Genomic DNA, 19,351 nt, shown 5'->3' on the forward strand with positions numbered 1-19,351 from the left:
TTTTGTATCCCTTCTCTCCGTGGGCCGAGATGCCTGCTGTGTCGCAGCTGCGGTTTGACTGTGAAGAGCCACGTGGCACGATAGATGTTGTGCACGCTACCCGCTTGCCGACAGCGCTTTGACGAACCGGGGGGGGGGGGGGGGGGCTCAGGGGCAATGCTCTGAGGCTGCACTGCTCAGTTTCTGCTTTTGAATCTGAGCAAGCTGCCCGTGATCAAATTTTGCTCGCGCAAGGGTTGTGAGTGAATGGTCTCTGCCTGGTCACCAATGACTCAAACACACACACAATAATACGTCATCATAATCATGTACGTTTGTATTCTTGGGTCTTTCGGTAAAGTCACGTAGACTTTTTTGTCATTTTCTTTGAAGCTATCGACGTGACTTTACTGAAAGACCCAAAGAATGTGAATTCCTGCAGTCACGAAAGCTTTAAGTCAAGATTTAATGTATGTTTGTTTCACCAATTGTGCCTTATTCCTGCTCTGAAACTAACGTATATGTGCACGTTTTATTGACATGTGGCGGACACAGCAGGGCACGTAACTAGTGTGCCCGGGGCTTCATCTCTCACCAAAATACTTTCCAAGCTGCTGGTAGACTGGAGTGGGTGCACAACGACAAGAGACGGAGCTAAATAGAGAGGTATACTGGATGTGGTGTGCTGGGTGCAGGAACAATGTCTCTGCCGCCGATCCGGACACACCCAGATGAAATGAAGTCCTCGTGTGGATACAGTCCAGTGCGGATGGATTAAGAGGCCAATTCCAGTGATTTCAGCAGTAGTTCTGACGTCATCTCTCACGGTCCTTGTCTGAAACGGGGTGATGATTCATTGCTCGCTATACAATATAACAGAATCGAGATTGATATCGCGACTAAAAACCAACGCATCTTTGAGCTCCAAATGGAAATGTGTTAGTCTCAAGACATAACGTCGATATTACAATTGCAATATAAATGTCAAAAAATTTAAAATGATACTCCTGCGTAGGTTTTGTTTTTGCTTTAAGGGTTCTGCTGTAGAGCTCTCAATTATATTTTCCGGTTGTGCCACGTGTTGTGGGGCGCGGTGACCGACGTTTCGCTCCACGCGCTGGCATCTTCAGGAACTGGATGCAGTTCCTATACAGCATGCGGTAAACAACCCACAAAACGGAGAAGCCCCCAAAATATGCATATCTCTATATATAAGACACGAGCTTTACTACTACACGGCTTCGCCCGAGACTTGGATTATTGTCTTGGATTAATACAGGGCCTACGCGGAGGGGGGGGGGGGAGCGGGTGACGTCACCGCTCACTTGCCGTGCAAAATATATCCATTGTTGCGCTCCCACCTCAAAACACAAAAGTCTATTTTTATACTTTTTGCATTGTGTACAGTCTGGAAGCTACCCACGTGCCAAATTTCAAGTTTGTTGCATGTCGGGAAGTATTCTAAACATTTCGAACAGACACACATTCACAACTTTGCCTTTTATATACATAGATTATAGGTTCACGTGAATCCTCGCCTACTTAAACAGTTTTTTCTTCTTGCTGTGGTTGTCCCACCTGATGACGGTTGCTTGTGTTACGATCGAAACGTCGTCATCTGTTATTTTTCTACCTACGTGACTCTATGGGGCAGTGTTGTCAATGGGCGGTGCTTATCAGTTCTACGGATTGTGAATCATGCTCGCCCTCACGTGTTCTCCTATCCGCGCTACGTTTTCTAAAAGCGCCCTGCTAAGGCCTCACGTGATCGCAGCTGCGCGCAGTCGCCTGCCCGTGTTAGAGGCACGAAACGTCGGATTTCCTCCACCACCACCACACGAGGACACAGAAAAGAGCTCAAGACCCCCCCCAGACATCTACGCAGCGTTGCGCTGGTGAGGGCCGCGTTGCGCTGGTGAGTGCCGCGTCGAGGCCTAGTCCCGGGGAGTGATGCCGCTCTCGGCTAGATTGCCCAGCCGGCCGAGGTGGCACCCTGGCCGGCTACGGAGCCGCTGTCACTCGATGAACCCTATTGGAGACCTGTCAGATGGTCTAGGTATGTAGCAGGGAGCAAGCTTCTAAATATGTATTAAGGCTGCTTATAGGCTTTTGTAACGAATCGTAGCTGCATTTTTTAAACTTGCATTGTTTGCAATGAATGCACACGCAAAAATGCGTGTGCATTGCTCAAATACTTCACTTGAGCACGTGTTCAAACTCACTTTTTCCTATTTAGGAGCTTACAAACTGCCGCCTATAAAGTCACGTAGGTAAAAAATAAAATAAAAATAAATGAAAACGACTAAATTAAATCACGACGTTTCGGAGGCAACACAAGCTTCCTTCATCAGGCGTAAAAAAAGCACAGTTATTTTTGCTGTGCCTTTTTTTCTTAGACCGAGTAACCTGCTTGAACAAGTAACACATCCATAAACTCTGCCAGTACTGTATCTCGTTTTATTCACAGTCCGTGTTTACAAGGACGACAAAAATGCACGTAATTATCAGTACGTCGACCTTGCGGTGACGCTTTGCCAGGAGCCCTTTCATATCAACTTTATATTTGTTTCCATCAACAATTGTTTCACACAGCACTTGCACAGACGTGCAGCCGTGTTGGTTTCTATCCTGGAGGGTGTTCTCACTCCGGGGGGGGGGGGGGGGGAGCTGTTTAAGTGATGGGAGAAACCTGAGCTGTGGCTGTTACAGCGTTGCCCTGTTTCCTGGGGTATCAATGTTGATTTTTATTTATCTGGTTTAAAAAAATCGGCACGAGCATTGGTGCCAAAATAAGACTGTGTTTCCTCAACTTTAGTATTCTGCAGTGGCGAAATGCAGCCTCAGTGAAATGAGCAGGTAAACATGATGAACGCAGGAGCACGTGTCCATCAATTAGGAGCACGTGTCCATCAATTAGGAGCACGTGTCCATCAATTAGGAGCACGTGTCAATCAAGTAGGAGCGTGCATCCAAGTGTCCCTTGCAAAGGAGATCTTTAACCTGACATGGTTGTCACCTGGTGTACTGTTGGTCGTGGGTTTGATACCGACTGCCACTACCTGCTGTATATTTGGAGTTTACGTGTCTCACTCCCCGTGGTCACGTGGAATTTACTCCGGGTCCTCCTGTGTTTCCGTCCACATTCAGAAACACCACGCGTTTACAGTATTTGTCTATACTGCTATAAATGTCCACTTGATATCAGCCACCAGTTGTGGCCAGATCTCTGGGCTTCGCGTGGCAAGATCATGCATGGGTTAGTTTTATTAGTATATATTTGTAAAGTGGTTTGTTTACTCTTCCTGTACTCTGCCCCTCACATCGTGTTTGTTGTTGTGATGTTCTGACCCAGTGCCCCAGCTGGACATATATGAAAAATAGCTTCATAGCTCTTTGGATTCCTACTCCTGCGGTCTTAATAAATATCATTCCTCCTGCTCCACCTCCTCCAGCTCCCTCCCTCCCTTCACCCCTCCTGCTACCTCCCTCCCCCTACTGCTCCCTCCCTTCTACCCCCTCCTCCTAGCCAAGTGAAGGAAGCCCCCGGTCCGACCATCTGCTCCCCCGATGGACGCCTTCAACACCGCACGCTTTGTGGCGCTGCTATTGGCTGTGCTGGGCGACCGTCACCACCCACTCGCCCTGCCCCTTGACCGTGAGTAGCAAACTCTGCCCCGCCACCCCATTTGAGACGATGCCCCCCTCTCTCAACTTTACACCCACCAATCGTCCACTAAAGACCATCGGCTAAACTCGACTCGTTAGACTTCACCGGGTAATGCCCACCGAGCTACGTGGCTCCTTTCTTTCAGAAGCGACCCCGGCGGTCGCAAATGATAGCCGCAACGAAGCGGCACGACGTTCATAGCGGCGGCCCGAACACTCTGAACGCCTGACGCCGACTCTTCGCGCGGAGGGAAAAACTGGTGCCCATAAATGTACGAAGCCAACTGCGTCTTACGGGATTTTGGGTCCTCGTGTGCCGCTCAACGTCCAGCGTCGCTGGATGCTGCTGGCGTTGAGGGGTGCCGTGCAAAATCTTCTTCTTCCGCGCAGCCGATGCGGATGCAGAGCGACAACTGCGATGGCCGTGACATCTCCTCCGTGCTTCTCGATCGGGGCAAACTTCTACCGGAGAGTTTCACATTTTTTCATTTGTGCACCGGGTCTCCTCCGCGTCTGTTTGCTGCAAGCTATGCTTCTATTAACCCGTCGATCTCTTGCAGTTACTCACCCTCCGTCCATCAGGCGGCATTCGCCATTGAATTACATCGTGGAACCGCAGGACAACATTGTGATGGAGTGTGAGGCCCAAGGCAACCCAATGCCCAAGTACGCTCCCTCCCTCACTCCCTCCCTCCCTCTTTTTTTTCACGTTTTATTTACGCTTCAACATTGACAAGCTGCGTTGACCATCAAACACAATTCAACTCGCACATTCCCATTATGACGATGAAACTGTCAGCGAATCGGCATACAAAACCATCCACGGCAAAATAACAGTACATTATTATTATTTGTATCGGTGGCAGTTGGTGGGACAACACCGCTGTTGTCGCTGTTATTTCACAGAGCACGTTGACGCACGCAATGGGAAAACTAACAAACGTGATCAAACGTTCGCTCCCGCTCCGACCCGAACTGAGCGTGCCCGAACTGAGCATGCCGCAACGTTAGCCCTCCCTGTTTGACTTGTTAAGCAAACTTTATTACCTCGGCCGCAAACAATGCGCTGGGGCGATTTCAATGTTGGGTCGTGCGTGAATCACCAGACAAAGACAAACAACAGGTCACGCGCTCAACATCACTCCCTCCCCCACTCCCTCACTCCCTCCCCCTCCTCCCTCTCTCTTTTTTGTGTGGCATCACAGCATCAGTGAAACATATGCAACACCTCTGCCATTTCTTTTAATTATGAGCATCTTCAAAAACAGTTTTGTTAAACACATTGAAGCGTACACAAGTTGAAAAAAAGCCTTCTACATCACCATCATCATCAAAACCAGTTGTTTTAACCGAACGTTACTTCACGTACGTTTTTTTAAATCTATTTACGCAGGCTTTCAGGCTACGGGTTAGAAATAAAATAAAAAATCTAAGTTTAACATTTTTCACAGGGTAAAGGTGAAATTTTTGCCAACCAAACTTTTACATTTCTGCACTTGCTGCCCTCGCTGCAAACGTTGTTACAACAAGGCTTGAACAAAGGCCGGTGTCCTAAAACAACAACCAACTAACCGCTTTCCCCACCGACAATTTGGTACTGAATTCCTCCTTCCCTCTCAACTGCACAGCACAGCGGTGTAAGAAACTGGCGAAAGACAATTTACAAGGTTGGCCGTTTAAAATAAAAATTAAATTAAAATTAAACTCCCCTCCCTCCCTCCCTCCCTCTCCCTCCCTCCCTCTCTCTCTCCCTCCCTCCCTCACTCCCTCCCTGCCTCCTTCCCTCCCTCACTCCCTCACTCCCTCCCTCACTCCCTCTCTCTTTTTTTTACGATCAAAGGAAACAAGAAGATGCTCGGTGTAGTCGGCACTTTTCTCCGTTCATCATTTCGTTTTTTTTATGCTTTGCTTTATGTAAACCCCCCCCCTCCCTTTTAAATGAAAGACCCAACAAAATTTTTTCTTGTTTTCTGCTCTCCTTTCCCCTTCCCTCTCTCTCTACCCCCCTCTCTGCCCCCCCCCTCTCTCTACCCCCCTCTCTGCCTCTCCTCTCTCTCTAACCCCCTCTCCGCCCCTTCTCTCTCTCTCTCTGCCTGCTCTCTTCCTACTCCATTTGGCTTTCTCTCGCTCTCTCTTTTTTTTCTTTATAACTACGACAAGTGCTGCACCTGCACGCAGCCCTTCCCACAGTCAAACGGCCTCCGACGGGCAGCTTAGATCTGCATGCAGAGCTCTCCGTCATCTGCCACCGAGCACACGGCCTCCTCCAGTGCCCACTGCTCCTTGAAGGCCGGCACGGCGTGGGTCAGCCGCGCATGGCGGAACTCCAGCCACACCCTGGCTCCGACCAGAGCGCGGAAGATGCCCAGGCTGCTGGCTGGACGTTGCCCCTCCAGGGCCACCTTCCTCGCCCTGTATATGGCGAGCTTGGCGTAGCCGAAGAGCACGTTGACCAGCCCCTGAAGATGTTGGGGTCCGTCGCCCTTCGGGTATCCAAAGATGAGGACCGTCGGGGAGAAGTGGAGGCTGAACCTTAGAAGGATGTTTCTCAGGACCTTGAACAGCGAGTCCAGGCTCTTGCACTCCACGTATTGGTATGCCACCGTCTCCACTTTACCGCAGAACCGACACTCCGGGGACGTGTCGGTGAAGCGTGCCAGGGAGACGTTGGTGGTGACGGTGCCATGGGCGATGCTGCAGCTGAGGTCGTCGATGCGGTTGTACGTCGGCCTGCAGTAGAGTTGCCTCCAGCGAGGCCTCTCCGGAGAGACGCAGGGCAGGGCTTTCCTCCAGGCATGGTCCTTGTGGCTCCTTAGGGTGTCCTGTTGGTGGAACCGGACCATGTAGGAGTAGAGCACCTTCCTCTTTACATTTGCGAAGGCCACCTCCAGTAGGTCTTCTAGCCGGCACAGGTTGTGATCCGCCTTGGTTTGTCGGTATTGGCGATGCAGTGGCACGACTGAGAGCTCCGGTGGAGGGGGATCGAGAGGGGCCTCGTCATCCCCAACGCCGATGGGGGGTGTTCTCCCCACTGCCGCTGAGAAGGCCCCCTTGTCTTCGGCCAGGATCCGGGCAGCCACCCGGAGCGACTGCAGCCCTGTCTTTGCGGCCATGTCTGCTGGTCCGAGCCACCGGCCCCGTGTTTCAGGCTCCACCAGATCCCCCATCCTGGTGAGCCGCACGTTGGCGAGGCGCCTCTCCGTGCCAGGGGTGGTGATGGTGGATGGCAGCTTTGTCTGTGGGTTCCTGAGGATCGGTTCGAAGACCAGATCCTCGGCCGATCGCGGTTGGTTCAGCCTCCTGACGGCGAGGGAGCTCCATGTCTGCAGGACGCTTCTGTAGAAGGGTGGCAGCTGTCCCAGTGGGAGGCCCTGCAGGTCCATGTAGAATAGTTGCTTGGAGCACTGCAGACCCCCCAGCCGCGACCCGGTGTCCTCCACCCCACCAGAAGAAGTCGAGGACTCGCTTCTGAAGTGCGTTGACGAGGCTCATGGGGGGGTGCAGGGAGAAAAGTCGGTGCCACAGCATGGACGTCACCAGCTGGTTCACCACCAACGTCTTTGTCCTGAAGGTGAGGAACTTGTACAGGCGACCCCAGGTGCCCAGCCGCTCCTTCACCTTCTCCTCCAGCTCGACCCAGTTCCTCTGCGGTGGTTCCTCCTCTGGTCCGAGGAACATTCCCAGGTGGTGCAGCGATGTTGTGCTCCAATTGATGGCTTTTGCCTTCTCGGGACACTCGGTCATGTCCCACGCTCCAACCAGCAGGCCGCTGCAATTTGGCCAGTTCATTTTTGATGAGGAGGCTTTCGAAAATACCTCCTGGCACTCATGCAGCAGGGCGACATCAGCCAGGGAGCGCAGGATGAGGAGGACGTCGTCGGCGTATGCCGTCAGGACCAACTTGACGCTTGGTTCCCTCAGCACCAGGCCGCTGAGTCTCCGCCTTATGAGACTCAGGAAAGGCTCTAATGCCAGGGCATAAAGTTGGCCCGACAATGGGCATCCCTGTCTCACTCCTCGCTCGAATTTGACCGGGGCAGTGAGGGCGCCGTTGATCTTGATCATGCACTCCGCCTTGGTGTAAAGTAGGCGGATCGTTCGGACAAAGGCATCCCCAAAACCCAAGGTCTTGAGGGTTCCCAGCAGGTACTTGTGGTCCATTCTGTCAAAAGCCTTTTCCTGGTCAAGAGCCAGAAACGCGATTGGGATGCCCAACCTCTGGGACACCGCGATGAGGTCCCTGACCAGGAAGATGCCGTCGTGGATGGTTCGTCCGGGGATGGTGTAGGACTGGTCCCCGTTTACGACTTGTGCAATCACCCCTTTCAGTCGCAGGGAGAGAGCCTTCGTCAATATTTTGTAGTCTGTGTTCAGGAGGGACACCGGACGCCAGTTTTGTAGGTGCCTCACATCTCCGTTTTTGGGAAGCAGAGTGAGCACCGCCCTCCTCCAAGACTGAGGCATCACCCCGGTGACTGAGGCTTCCACCAGCACCTCTCTGTAGTCCTCCCGCAGGGATGACCAAAAAGCGGCGTAAAACTCCCCTGTTAGGCCGTCTAACCCTGGGGATTTATTCGGGGCCAGTCCTCTTACGGCTGCGTCAAGGTCAGTCCTGGTGAGCTTTTGCTCTAGCAGCTCTCTCCCGTCTTCCCCCAGGGTGGGTAGACCACTCCATGCCTCCGCCTGGGCCGATTCCGATGTTTCTTCAGGGGAGAACAGGTTGCCGTAGAAGTCTCTGATGATGGTCGACTTCTGCTGGAGTTCGTGCACCAGGACACCGTCACCATCAAAGAGGCACTCCATGGATTTGCATCGCCCATTCTGCCTCCCGAGGGAGTAGAAAAGCGGGGATCCCGTGTCGAGGTCCGTGATGAGCTTCACCCGGGATCGCACAAACGCTCCCCTCGTCTGCTCCTCCTGTAGCCCTTTGAGACGCTCCCTATTCTCGTATTCTTGGAGAAGAGCAGGGTCGCTGTCCTCGGCGAGGCGACCCTCCAAATTGAGGACTCGGGCTTCCATGTCAGTGATATCCACGTTCTTCAGTCTGGTGCTCCCCCAGGTGTATTGTTGGCACAACAGCCTGATGTGCACTTTGCCCATATCCCACCACTGGGCCAGAGAGTCGAACTGCCTTTTGGTTTTTCGCCACTCTTCCCAGAAGTCCTCGAACATTTCTAAGAAGGTGCCATCCTCCAGCAGTGAGTTGTTAAAATGCCAGCGGGACGCGCCCTCACGGGCCCTCTCCAGCCTGACACGGAGCACGATGAGGTTGTGGTCCGTGAAGGGTGCCGCCCTGATGCCAGACGTTATGGCGCACGTCACAAAGTTCTTAGAGATGTAAAATCTGTCGAGCCTGGACTGCGTCACTGAGCCATCGCGCCTCGTCCTCGTGTACGTGAACTGGCGTTGGCCCGGGTGATGTATGTCCCACACATCCACCAAGGCGGCGTCCTCCAGGAGTCCCTGCATTTCCCTCTTAGGCCCTACTCCCCCCGGCTGCCCCCCCGAACGATCCAGGGCGCCAAGTGTGCAGTTGTGGTCGCCACCCACAATCACGCACTCGTCGTCAGGAATCCCGGCCAGGTGCCTCCTCAGGAGGTGCAGAAACGGGATCTTCTCCTTGTTGGTCACCGGCGCGTACACGTTCAGTAGGTGGGTGGTGACCCACAATCACGCACTCGTCGTCCGGAATCCCGGCCAGGTGCCTCCTCAGGAGGTGCAGAAACGGGATCTTCTCCTTGTTGGTCACCGGCGCGTACACGTTCAGTAGGTGGGTGGTGACATCGCCCACCCTGACCGTTACCGCTAGCAGCTTTCCCTTCACCACTTCGGTGTGGGTGATAAGCTCGGGATGAAACCCTTTAGCAAACAGGGTCGCGACTCCACAGGAGGTGTTGTCAAGGTGGCTGTAGAAGGAGTCCCCTCCCCACTCCTTCCTACAGTCATCCTCGTCCTCGACCGTGAGATGCATCTCCTGAATGAAGAAGACAGAGGCAGCGTGTTTCCTCGCAAGAGACATTGCGGGAAACCTCCGCACTGCCTCCCTGACCCGTTCACGTTCAGGGAGCCGATGTACATAGGCATTGCTTGTTCCTTTCCCCCGTGGCCTCCCACCTTGTAATTTGTTTGCGGAAAAATGTCAGCTTTGCCCTCTCCTTGCCCCGGGACTCGAGTCTCTGCTTGGCAAGGAGTCTCTCTGCTTGAGTCACAGAGGCCTTTATTGCCTTGCTGTCCTTCCATCGAGCCAAGGCAATGTCTGCTCTGTCCTTCCTCATGTTGGTCTCGTCGAGGAATTTCCAGAGATCTTCCGAGTAGATCAGGGGAGTCTGAGGGTCAAGGAGTGTAGACCCCTGGCTGCTCTCGCTCCCCATGCTGAAGCAGTCGTCCCGATCTGAATCGATTTCCTCGGCATCCGGCTCCGCTGGAAGAGCTGCAGCGGCTGAGCTGGCGCATGGCCCAGCGGCGTCCTCTCCCCCGGTGTCAGGGATGGCCTGGGATGGCTCCTGCTCAGGCTCTTCGGGTGGATGGCCCGGTGTCTCTTCCGCTGGTTTTGGATCAGCAGTGGTACGGGGACCTTCCTCCTCATTCCCATCTATTTCGTCCTTGCCCTTGGTGAGTGTCTCTCCGCCAACTTCTTCCTCTTGGTCAAGGGCTTCCTGTATAGCTGGTGGGGAGTGAGTCTCTATGACAACAGTAGGTGGGTCGATTTCCGTGGTGATGTTGCCTTCATCGTCGACGGTCTCCTGCTGTAGAAACCCTTCCCCAGACGCACGCTGCTTCTTCCTCTTGGCGGGTTTCTTCCTCGCCGCTCACGCATCACTCGGCGTGGCGTCCGGGAAGGCAAAAACCGCGTCTTCGGCGTCTGGCAGCTGTTCTGCTTCCTTCCCTGGTGTGGGGGGTTTCACCACTTCTTCCTGTTCGAGGTCTGGGAGGGGTTCCTCCTCTGAATTTGACACTTGAGATCCGGGTCCTTCTGTATTCTTCCTCTTGCAATTTGTTGCTTGAGGCGGCGAAGTTGAGGCCACGACTTGAGGTGTAGGAGGCTGCGTGGCTGGCGGGTCTGGTGTGGGCTGTTGGGGGGCTTGTTGCAATAGGGGCTCTTGCTGCTTTGCCCCTATTACTCTGCCTCCCTCCTCCCCGCTCTTTTCTCCGACCCTCGCCGTCGTCGGTTTAGGGCAATCCCTTCGGAAGTGCCCCTCTTCTTTGCAGAGATTGCATCTGATGGAATCTTTGGCATAAAACAGTCTATGGGCAATGCCTGCGTTGACAATGACAAACGAGCCCTCTTCCTGCTGTCCGGGAGTCAGCAGGACGCGCACCTGCCTCTTGAAAGATAAAATGTGATTGAGAGCAGGGTTTCTGCACCCCATTGCCAGGGCACGTACTGGCACCACGATGGTGCCCAGCTTGGACACGTGCTCCAACACGGCCTTGTCAGGGATGTAGGTCGGCACGTTCGAAACGACTATTCGCGCCGCCACCGAAGCAATGGGTTCCAGCTGGACGTGGAGTCCCCCCACGGCCATCCCCTTCTCGACGGCTGTATCGGCCACCTTCTTCGTCGTCAGGAAGAAGACGGCTTTCCCGCTGACCTTCGAGGCGTGGGTGATGGTGGCCGGCGGGACAATGGCGGCCAGGGCCTCGACGTACGCCTCGATCGTGACGGAGCTCGAGGCGTGGTCACCAATTGGGGGGGTTGGCCTTGGAGCAGAGGCCCTAGTGGGGGGCCTCGTGACTCCAGGCAGATTGGTAGCTGCGACCTTTGCGTAGGTGGCCATTTTGTTCCTGCTGCCTTCAATTTCTACCTGACTGTGGTGCTGCGCTTCTGTACAGAGCTCCCCTTGAGAGAATGTAAACTGAGGATGAATAAAGAATCCTCGTTTAAGAAAATAATGAAAGGAAAAAAGAAAGGAAAGAGATATATTTATTTATCCAATAAACTATTTTTATTGAATAAATTATGAAGCAGTAAATGAAAAAATAATTTGATAGTGATATCTAATAATAAATTTGCGTGTTAAATAAATGAATGTATTTTGCAAACAAATCTACTTTTTAGAAAAATGTGTTTATTAAATGCATTCACTCATCGTTAAATAAATATAACTTAGAGTCCTTGCACACTCGTGGAGGCAAACCAAAAAAACGCAGTGTGTTAAGGAATCATTAACTAATAGATTGATTTAGCCTCAAAGTAAACAATTGCTTGTGTGTCCTTAAATTTCTGCGCTACAGTGTGGATGCCTCCACGTGGCTCACACAAAATGTAAGTTATAACAAATCTCAAATAGTTTGAGATTCGTAAACCGAGATTAAAAACATAAGCAGAAGAATAAAGGAACAATAAGTAGAGTATAAAAATACCTGTAAAGTATGAAAACGATGCTTTAATTAACTATGGGATTGAGCCCATCGCCTAAGAAACACCAACGTGTTTCAAAAGGCTATGGCCTCACCCTGAACTGTTAAGCTTAAAAAAAGTAAAGAAAAATGAGCAACACAAAAAGTACTACTTGTGTGTGCAAAAGGCAGAATACTTACTCCTGATGAGTAAAAACTTGAAGAAAATAAATTAATTAGAAGAGGGTATGTTAGATTTATAAAGTTACCACGGGGAGCTCAAACGAAGCGCGTCCTCTCTCTCTCCCTCCCTCCCTCTCTCACTCCCTCCCCCCCTCCCTCCCTCACTCCCTCTCTAACTCCCTCCCTCACTCCCTCCCTCCCTCTCTCCCTCCCTCACTCCCTCCCTCCCTCTCTCACTCCCTCACTCCCTCCCTCCCTCCCTCTCCCTCAATCCCTCTCCTCCCTCACTCACTCCCTCCCTCTCCTCCCTCCCTTTTTTTATTTAACGATCAGAAGAAACAGAAAGATGCTCGGTCTTTCGGCACTTTGCTTCGTTCATCATGTCGTCTTTTTTTCGTCTTTTTTTGCTTACGTGCCCCCTTTTAAAAAAAAATTAAAGATATAACACGGTTTTCCCATGTAACATAAATCCCATTGTGTGCTACTGTTCGTAAACACCATAAAAAAAAATTCAACCTTAAAAACCCATCACCACCAGATACCCTGCTTTTGTCACATTACACAAAGCACCCTCGGTAGCCCAACACGTCGAGAAAGACGTGACGCCCCCCGTCAACTGAGCGTACCGAAATTCCAGCCAAATTCTGCCAGAAACCAGGGCCTTGAAGATGCGGCAGTGGCTGGGGACGCCGCTCCCGTCAATTGCGCATTTCCTGGCCCTATAGATGGCCAGTTTGGCGTTGTTCATGATGAAGTCCGTCAACCCCTCGATATCCTTGGTACCCTCGTGCCCCCTATATCCAAAAATAAGAATTGTGGGGGAGAAATGAAGATTGAATTTCAGTAGAATATTGCGTAACAGCTTATAGAGTGAGTCTAGGCTTTTGCGGCGTACGTATTGATGCGCCACTGTTTCGAGCTCACCACAGAATCCGCGTTCAGGATTTGCGTCTGTGAAAAGTGCCAGGAATGTGTTCGTGGTCACAGTCCCATGGGCAGTGCTCCAGCTAAGATCACCGTGGCGCTTGTACGATGGATTTGAGTAAAACAGCTCCCAATGAGGCCTCAAGCGATCACCGCAGGGGCATCGTGTCCCTCCAAGCGTAGCCCTTACGTGACATTATTTGTTGATGGTGGAAATCGACCATTTGGTCGTACAGCTTTTTCCGGTCTACACCTGAGAAGCACCCCTCCTGGCTATTCCCCGTGGCGTGCCCCCCGTGCTGCCGTGAGGAAGAGAGGCAAGTGTGCTCCCGTGCTGGGATGACATTCAGCTTTGGTGGCACTGGGCCACCGCCGGCTGACTCGTCGCCAACGCTCGCAGCAGGCGCGCTCCCCACTGCTGCTGTGAGCAAGAGAGTTGAGAGTGCTTCCTTGCTGGGACCACATTCAGTGTTGGTGACACGGGGCCATCTCTAGCTGACTCGTCGCCAGCACTCGCAGCAGGCGCGCTCCCCACTGCTGTTGAGAAGGACCTTCATACCTCATTCACGAGTTTTGCGGCGAGTCTCACCGAGCGCATCTTGGTTATCGCAGTTATCTCGGCAGGGAGAAGCCATTGCCCCCCCCCCCCAGTGCCCGGTTTCACAAAATCGCCCACCCTCATGAGACGTGCGTCCACCACGCGTTTCTCCATGGCAGGGCCCGCAAGAGAGGGTAGTGCCGTGTGGGGGTTCCGTAACAGCGGCTCGTGAGCAAATTCTGATGCCGACTGGGGTGTGTTCAGTCGGACGGTGACAAGGAAACCCCATGTATCTAGGATACTCCTGTAGAAGTGGGGAATCTGCGTGAGTGGAATACCCGTAATGTCCACGAAGAAGAGCTGCTTGCTGCACTGAAGGCCCCCCGAGGTTATTCAGAAAAAAAAAGATGCTGTGGAGCACCACACGGGTGATGGGGCCGAGTAGAGAAACCTCTGTACGGCACGTAGACGAAAAGTAGAGAGCTGGCTCCGTACACACACCAGACCGTGCCCGCCCTCCCGCAGTGGCAAGACCAAGACACCGGCAGCCACACGGTGCTTCCTCTGCGACCAGAAGAAGGCAGCTTTCAGTCTCTGAAGTTTTGCTAAGAGCTATGCGGGTGGAGTGAGGGAAAAGAAGCGGTGCCACAAGGTGGTATCCTCCGTCGATGCTTTATTGGGCGATGCCGCTTGCCCCTCCACTGATGACCCTCCATCGTCCTCATCCCGGTCACCGCGCGTAGTTTGGTCAGTCGGGTCCTGTTTGGGCTCCTCCGTGCTCTTGGCCGTTCGCGTTTCCTGGGAGCCCTCGGCCGCCTCACAGGGCGCGTCGTCGCGGTCTGAAGCGCGACCCTCTTCACTGGTTTCCTCTGTCGCTGCACAGGTTGCGTTTCCCCCCCGCTTCTATTTCAGGCTGCAGATTTTCTTCAGGCGTCCCGCGCTTGAGCTTGGTTCCCGCACGGGGCTTCTTCCCTGTTGCGTGTCCCGCCTCTAGGGGCGTCTGGGACGGTGAAGACCGCCGTCCTTGCCACCGGCAGCTCTCCGCGTCTCCCCCAGGCGTTGGTGCGATGTCCGACTCCAACTCTGGGAGATCTTTAAAGGGACTGACCTCATCCCCGCTTGACTCTGGGGACGACGAAGCCGAATCCTCCTATTAATTTCCTCTTCAGAGGTCCGGCTGTCAATGATGGCTGGGTGGCTGGCTGAGCCTCGGTCTCCATGGCAGTAGCTGGTGTCGGAGCGGGGTCTACCGCCATCTCGGGTGATCTCTGTGGTGAGGGACCCTCTCCTGGGTCACTTGTTGGGTGTGCTTCTTTAGCACCCTTTTCCACCGTTGCCTCGCTGTTGGATTGGGCATTTGCTGTCTTTGGTGCAGTGTTTTTTTATATGCCCCTCTACTTTGCATAGGTTGCATTTTAGCACGTCCCTGCAGTAAAACAGCCTATGGGCCCTTCCTCCATGCATGACGACAAAGGAGCCCTCCCTCAAGCTGCCCATTGGGCACCAGCATGTAGACCTGCCTTCTAAAAGACAAGACATGCCTCAAGGCAGGATTTTTGAGGCCCAGAGGCACACGCTGTAGGTTGGAAGTCAGCGTACCCAACTTAGCCAGGTTATCTTGGATGTCTTTATCGGGAATGTAGGGGGGGGGACGTTGGATGCGATCACGCGTACCGATGGCGACGACAGTGGCTCCAAGGTGAGGTGCCAATTGTCAACCGTCAGCCCCTTCTCCATGGTGGCGTTTGCCACCTTTTCGGACTGCATGAAGAAAACCACCCTTCCGCTCACCTTGGAGGCGTACTTTATCGAGCCCCCGGGCACGACGGCGCCCAGCACTTCCGCGTAAACTTCGAGCGGGACATCGGTGGAAGCCGGGGCGGCGGATCCCAGCCTTCGCGTGGAGGCTCCAGCTGCTGCTGCTGCTGCTGCTGCGGGCGCCTTACAGGCCCCAAGAGGCCGGCCTTGCGTAGGCACGGTAGCTTTCGCATGTGAGATTTTGCACACAAACTGCTAAAGCAAACCTCTCTTATTGTCTAAAGCCAAGAAAATGATTGACAAAAAAAACAAGAAACGAAGGTGACTGTTTATAAAGATGGTCAAACCTGTGTTATGACCACCTTCTCATAATTACTATTGCTGCTGTCCACCCAAAGCTCCCATGGAGAGGGTAAAATTACTTGATGTTGAAAAAAAGCACACCAATAAAAATAAAAAATGCTGTAAACACGCTCGCAGTACAACACAAGAGGGGTCTAAAGGGGATGTTGGCATTGCACTCACACCGGCCGGCGTGGGTACAGTGCCAACACGTGGTGCGTGTAACACGTGGAGGCACGCGAGACAAAGGAACGAACAGAAAACACGAAAAACGCACAAAATTCTAAAAATTGCTTGAGGAACAAAGGAACTCAAAATCGAATTGACAACAAAGAAAAGCGTGATTATGAAATCGACTATCAAGTAAAAGTGGAGGATTGTGCGGAGAGCGAAGACACCTGTACACTGCAGAGAGCACAGCCGCGCCCTGAACGGTGAAAACAACATAAAGGAACGAGGAAAGAAGGACGAAGGAAGTCCAAATAAATAAACAAAGTGATCACACATTGTGTGTAAAGCAAGACACTGTTGGTGAAAATACATCCCGAAAAAAGGGTGAGAAAAATAAAAGTTTTAGAGGTAAGGCCAGGAGCTTCGGGTGAAACACGTCTCTCTCCCTCCCCTCCCTCCCTCCCTCCCTCCCTCCCTCCCTCCCCTTCCTCCCTCCCTCCCTCTCCTCCCTCCCTCCCTCCCTCCCTCCCCTCCCTCTCCTCCCTCCCTCCCTCCCTCCCTCCCCTCCCTCCCTCCCTCCCCTCCCCTCCCTCTCCTCCCTTCCTCCCTCCCTCCCTCTCCTCCCTCCCTCTCCCTCCCTCCCTCCCTCCCTCTCCTCCCTCCCCTCCCTCCCCTCCCTCCCTCCCTCCCTCCCTCCCTCTCCTCCCCTCCCTCCCTTCCCTCCCCTCCCATTTGCGCTTCAGGTTCCGGTGGAGCAAAGACGGCCGGCGTTTTGACCCAGGCTGGGACCCCAACGTGAAGCAACACGGGAATGGCTCCGGCACTTTCACCGTGGACACGGCGGCGGTGTTGGCCGCATCCGGCGGCCGACACGGTGCTATGGAGGCCTACGAGGGGTCTACCGCTGCTCGGCGGAGAACCGGCATGGAACGGCCCTCACCGCCAACATCGCCGTGCGGCTGGCTCGTGAGTAGGGGGACGAGCGCGCGGTAAACCAGCCGGCCCGGCGTGCGCCGCGGTGCCGGCCTTGCAAAGGTGCCGCTCGCTGACAGCGCTTGCCCCGACGATCTGTTAAGGCTACACGGGCGGGGGCAGGGCGGCGTCTTTGTTTTTGTGCTGCAGGTGCCCCGGCGTGGCCCCTTGAGGACCTGAGCCCCGTATTCGTCGTGGAGGGCTCCCCGGCCGTGCTGCGCTGCAAACCTCCCCACGGCTTTCCCCCTCCCGACATCTTCTGGTTGGACGGCTGTGAGTACCACGGTGGATAGGAAGATGTTGACTACCTCTTCTGGTACGCGGGAGGTCATGGGTTTGATCCCGACCCTGACGACGCCTGCTGCTGCGTATTTGAGAGTTTGAGGTGTCTCTCGTCGCCATCGTGATGGCTAGGAGATGTTGACTACCTTGCCTGGTATGCAGGGCTTCTTCCTCTTTCCCACGGATGCTGGTGTAGATGCAGAGACAACGACTACAATTTCACATTCAGGTTGTCGAGCCAGGCAAGCGAGAAGTGGAGTGCATCATTGCCGTGATGTATCCTTCCAGATTTGTGAATCGGGGGAGGCAGTGCGTCGCTATACGTTGTACAGGGGCTCTTCTGCTGCCATGACTTGCGCAGCGGATGATGCTGCTGATGATGATGATGCTGATGATGATGCTGATGATGATGCTGATGATGATGATGCTGCTGATGATGCTGCTGATGATGCTGATGATGCTGATGATGATGCTGATGATGCTGCTGCTGATGATGCTGATGATGCTGATGATGCTGCTGATGATGATGCTGATGCTGATGTTGCTGCTGATGATGCTGATGATGTTGATGCTGATGATGATGCTGCTGCTGATGATGCTGATGCTGGTTTAGTGGTGGACTTCTGTGACAATTCAGTTTCATGGCTCGTCGGATTCCTCCTCCTGCAGTCTCAAGATTCTCGTTCCGAACCCTTTCATCCCCCCCCCCTTACCCCCGGCGTGCTGCTGGCGCTGCAGCCATGCAGAGAGTGCGGCTGGATGCTCGAGTGTCCCAGAGCCTGGATGGCGACCTGTACTTTGCCAACGTGCTCCCCGGGGACGTGGACTACTACGTGTGCTGCACCCGCTATCCGCGCACTGGAACCATCCAGCAGAAGGGGCCGATTCAGCTGATCGTCAAACCCGGTGAGCGGCGGCGGTGGCGGCGATCGCCGGCAGGGTATGTGTGTGTACGTGCGTGCATCTGTGTGTACGTGCGTGCGTCTGTGTGTACGTGTGTACGTGTGTGCGTGTGTGTGCACGTGTGTGTGTACCTGGTGCGACTTTGTAAATATCACCACTTGGAGAGACAAAGTCGGTTGGGCGTGGTGCTGGCCACCAACCCCCTCGTGTGCCATGCCGGCCTTCATAGGTGCTACTTGCTAACAGCACTTGCCCCAACAGTCTGTTACAGGCTATACGGGGGCATCCTTCCAATCCTGTGGACCCCTTCCAGTGGTCCAGACTGATTATGATGTCATGTAGGGCAGTCTGAGCACAATAGCCACCCTCCCTCAGCATTTCACTTGGGAGATCATCTCTGCCTGGTCATCCCCACTTTGCCTCATGATGTTTTCCAGGCTGAAGGATTTCCCCTCCCCCAAGACCTCACAGAAATGCTCAGCAATTCTGCAAACCTGTTCCTGGGGGTCGAACATCGGATCACTTTTCTTTCCCCTAATGATGGTGATGGGTGTGGTGCTGCAAGTTACTTTTGTGATGGAGTTAAAGAGTGATGTGTGATCGCGGGCCACTGAGGCCAATTCCATCACCTCAATAACCGAAGGAAGGCTGCGGTAAGCCTCCTCATTCTCTGACGTGGGATGCTCTAGACCAGGGGTCTCCAACCCCCGGACTGGTACCGGTACCGGTCCGTGGCCTGTTAGAAACCGGGCCGCACAGCAGCAGGAGGTGAGCGGTGAGTCCGCAAGGAGTAAGCCCACACGCTCTAACCCCCTAGTAGCCACAATGAGTAAGCCCACAAGCTCTAACCCCCTATTAGCCACAAAGAGTAAGCCCACAAGCTCTAACCCCTAGTAGCCCCAATGAGTAAGCCCCACAAGCTCTAACCCCTAGTAGCCACAATGAGTAAGCCCACAAGCTCTAACCCCCTAGTAGCTACAATGAGTAAGCCCACAAGCTCTAACCCCCTAGTAGCCACAATGAGTAAGCCCACAAGCTCTAACCCCCTAGTAGCCACAATGAGTAAGCCCACAAGCTCTAACCCCCTAGTAGCCACAATGAGTAAGCCCACAAGCTCTAACCCCCTAGTAGCCACAAGGAGTAAGCCCACAAGCTCTAACCCCCTAGTAGCCACATTGAGTAAGCCCACAAGCTCTAACCCCCTAGTAGCCACAATTAGTAAGCCCACAAGCTCTAACCCCTAGTAGCCACAATGAGTAAGCCCACAAGCTCTAACCCCCTAGTAGCCACAAT

At 53.5% G+C, this 19,351-nt stretch overlaps 1 protein-coding gene across 4 annotated transcripts in view; it reads left to right on the forward strand.

Annotated features, from left to right (window-relative positions):
- Positions 1-1,718: 1,718 nt before the first annotated feature.
- LOC142910185 (neuronal cell adhesion molecule-like) overlaps positions 1,719-19,351 on the forward strand; it is a 30,106-nt gene continuing 12,473 nt past the window's right edge. The window contains exons 1-6 of one of the 4 annotated variants that reach the window (XM_076059861.1): positions 1,719-1,894; positions 3,432-3,634; positions 4,206-4,311; positions 16,645-16,867; positions 17,024-17,146; positions 17,894-18,061. In XM_076059861.1, the coding sequence (XP_075915976.1) occupies positions 17,896-18,061 (166 nt within the window). In that variant the 5' untranslated portion in view covers positions 1,719-1,894; positions 3,432-3,634; positions 4,206-4,311; ... (1 more) ...; positions 17,024-17,146; positions 17,894-17,895. The remainder of the gene's footprint in view (positions 1,895-3,431; positions 3,635-4,205; positions 4,312-16,644; positions 16,868-17,023; positions 17,147-17,893; positions 18,062-19,351) is intronic. The other 3 variants (XM_076059860.1, XM_076059862.1, XM_076059863.1) reach the window with 3 other exon arrangements.

The sequence above is a fragment of the Petromyzon marinus genome, unplaced genomic scaffold, assembly GCF_048934315.1.
Source record: "Petromyzon marinus isolate PM22_M1 ecotype Great Lakes invasive population unplaced genomic scaffold, UKy_Petmar_22M1.pri1.0 PM_G_Scaffold_14, whole genome shotgun sequence".
Taxonomy (NCBI): Eukaryota; Metazoa; Chordata; class Hyperoartia; order Petromyzontiformes; family Petromyzontidae; genus Petromyzon; species Petromyzon marinus.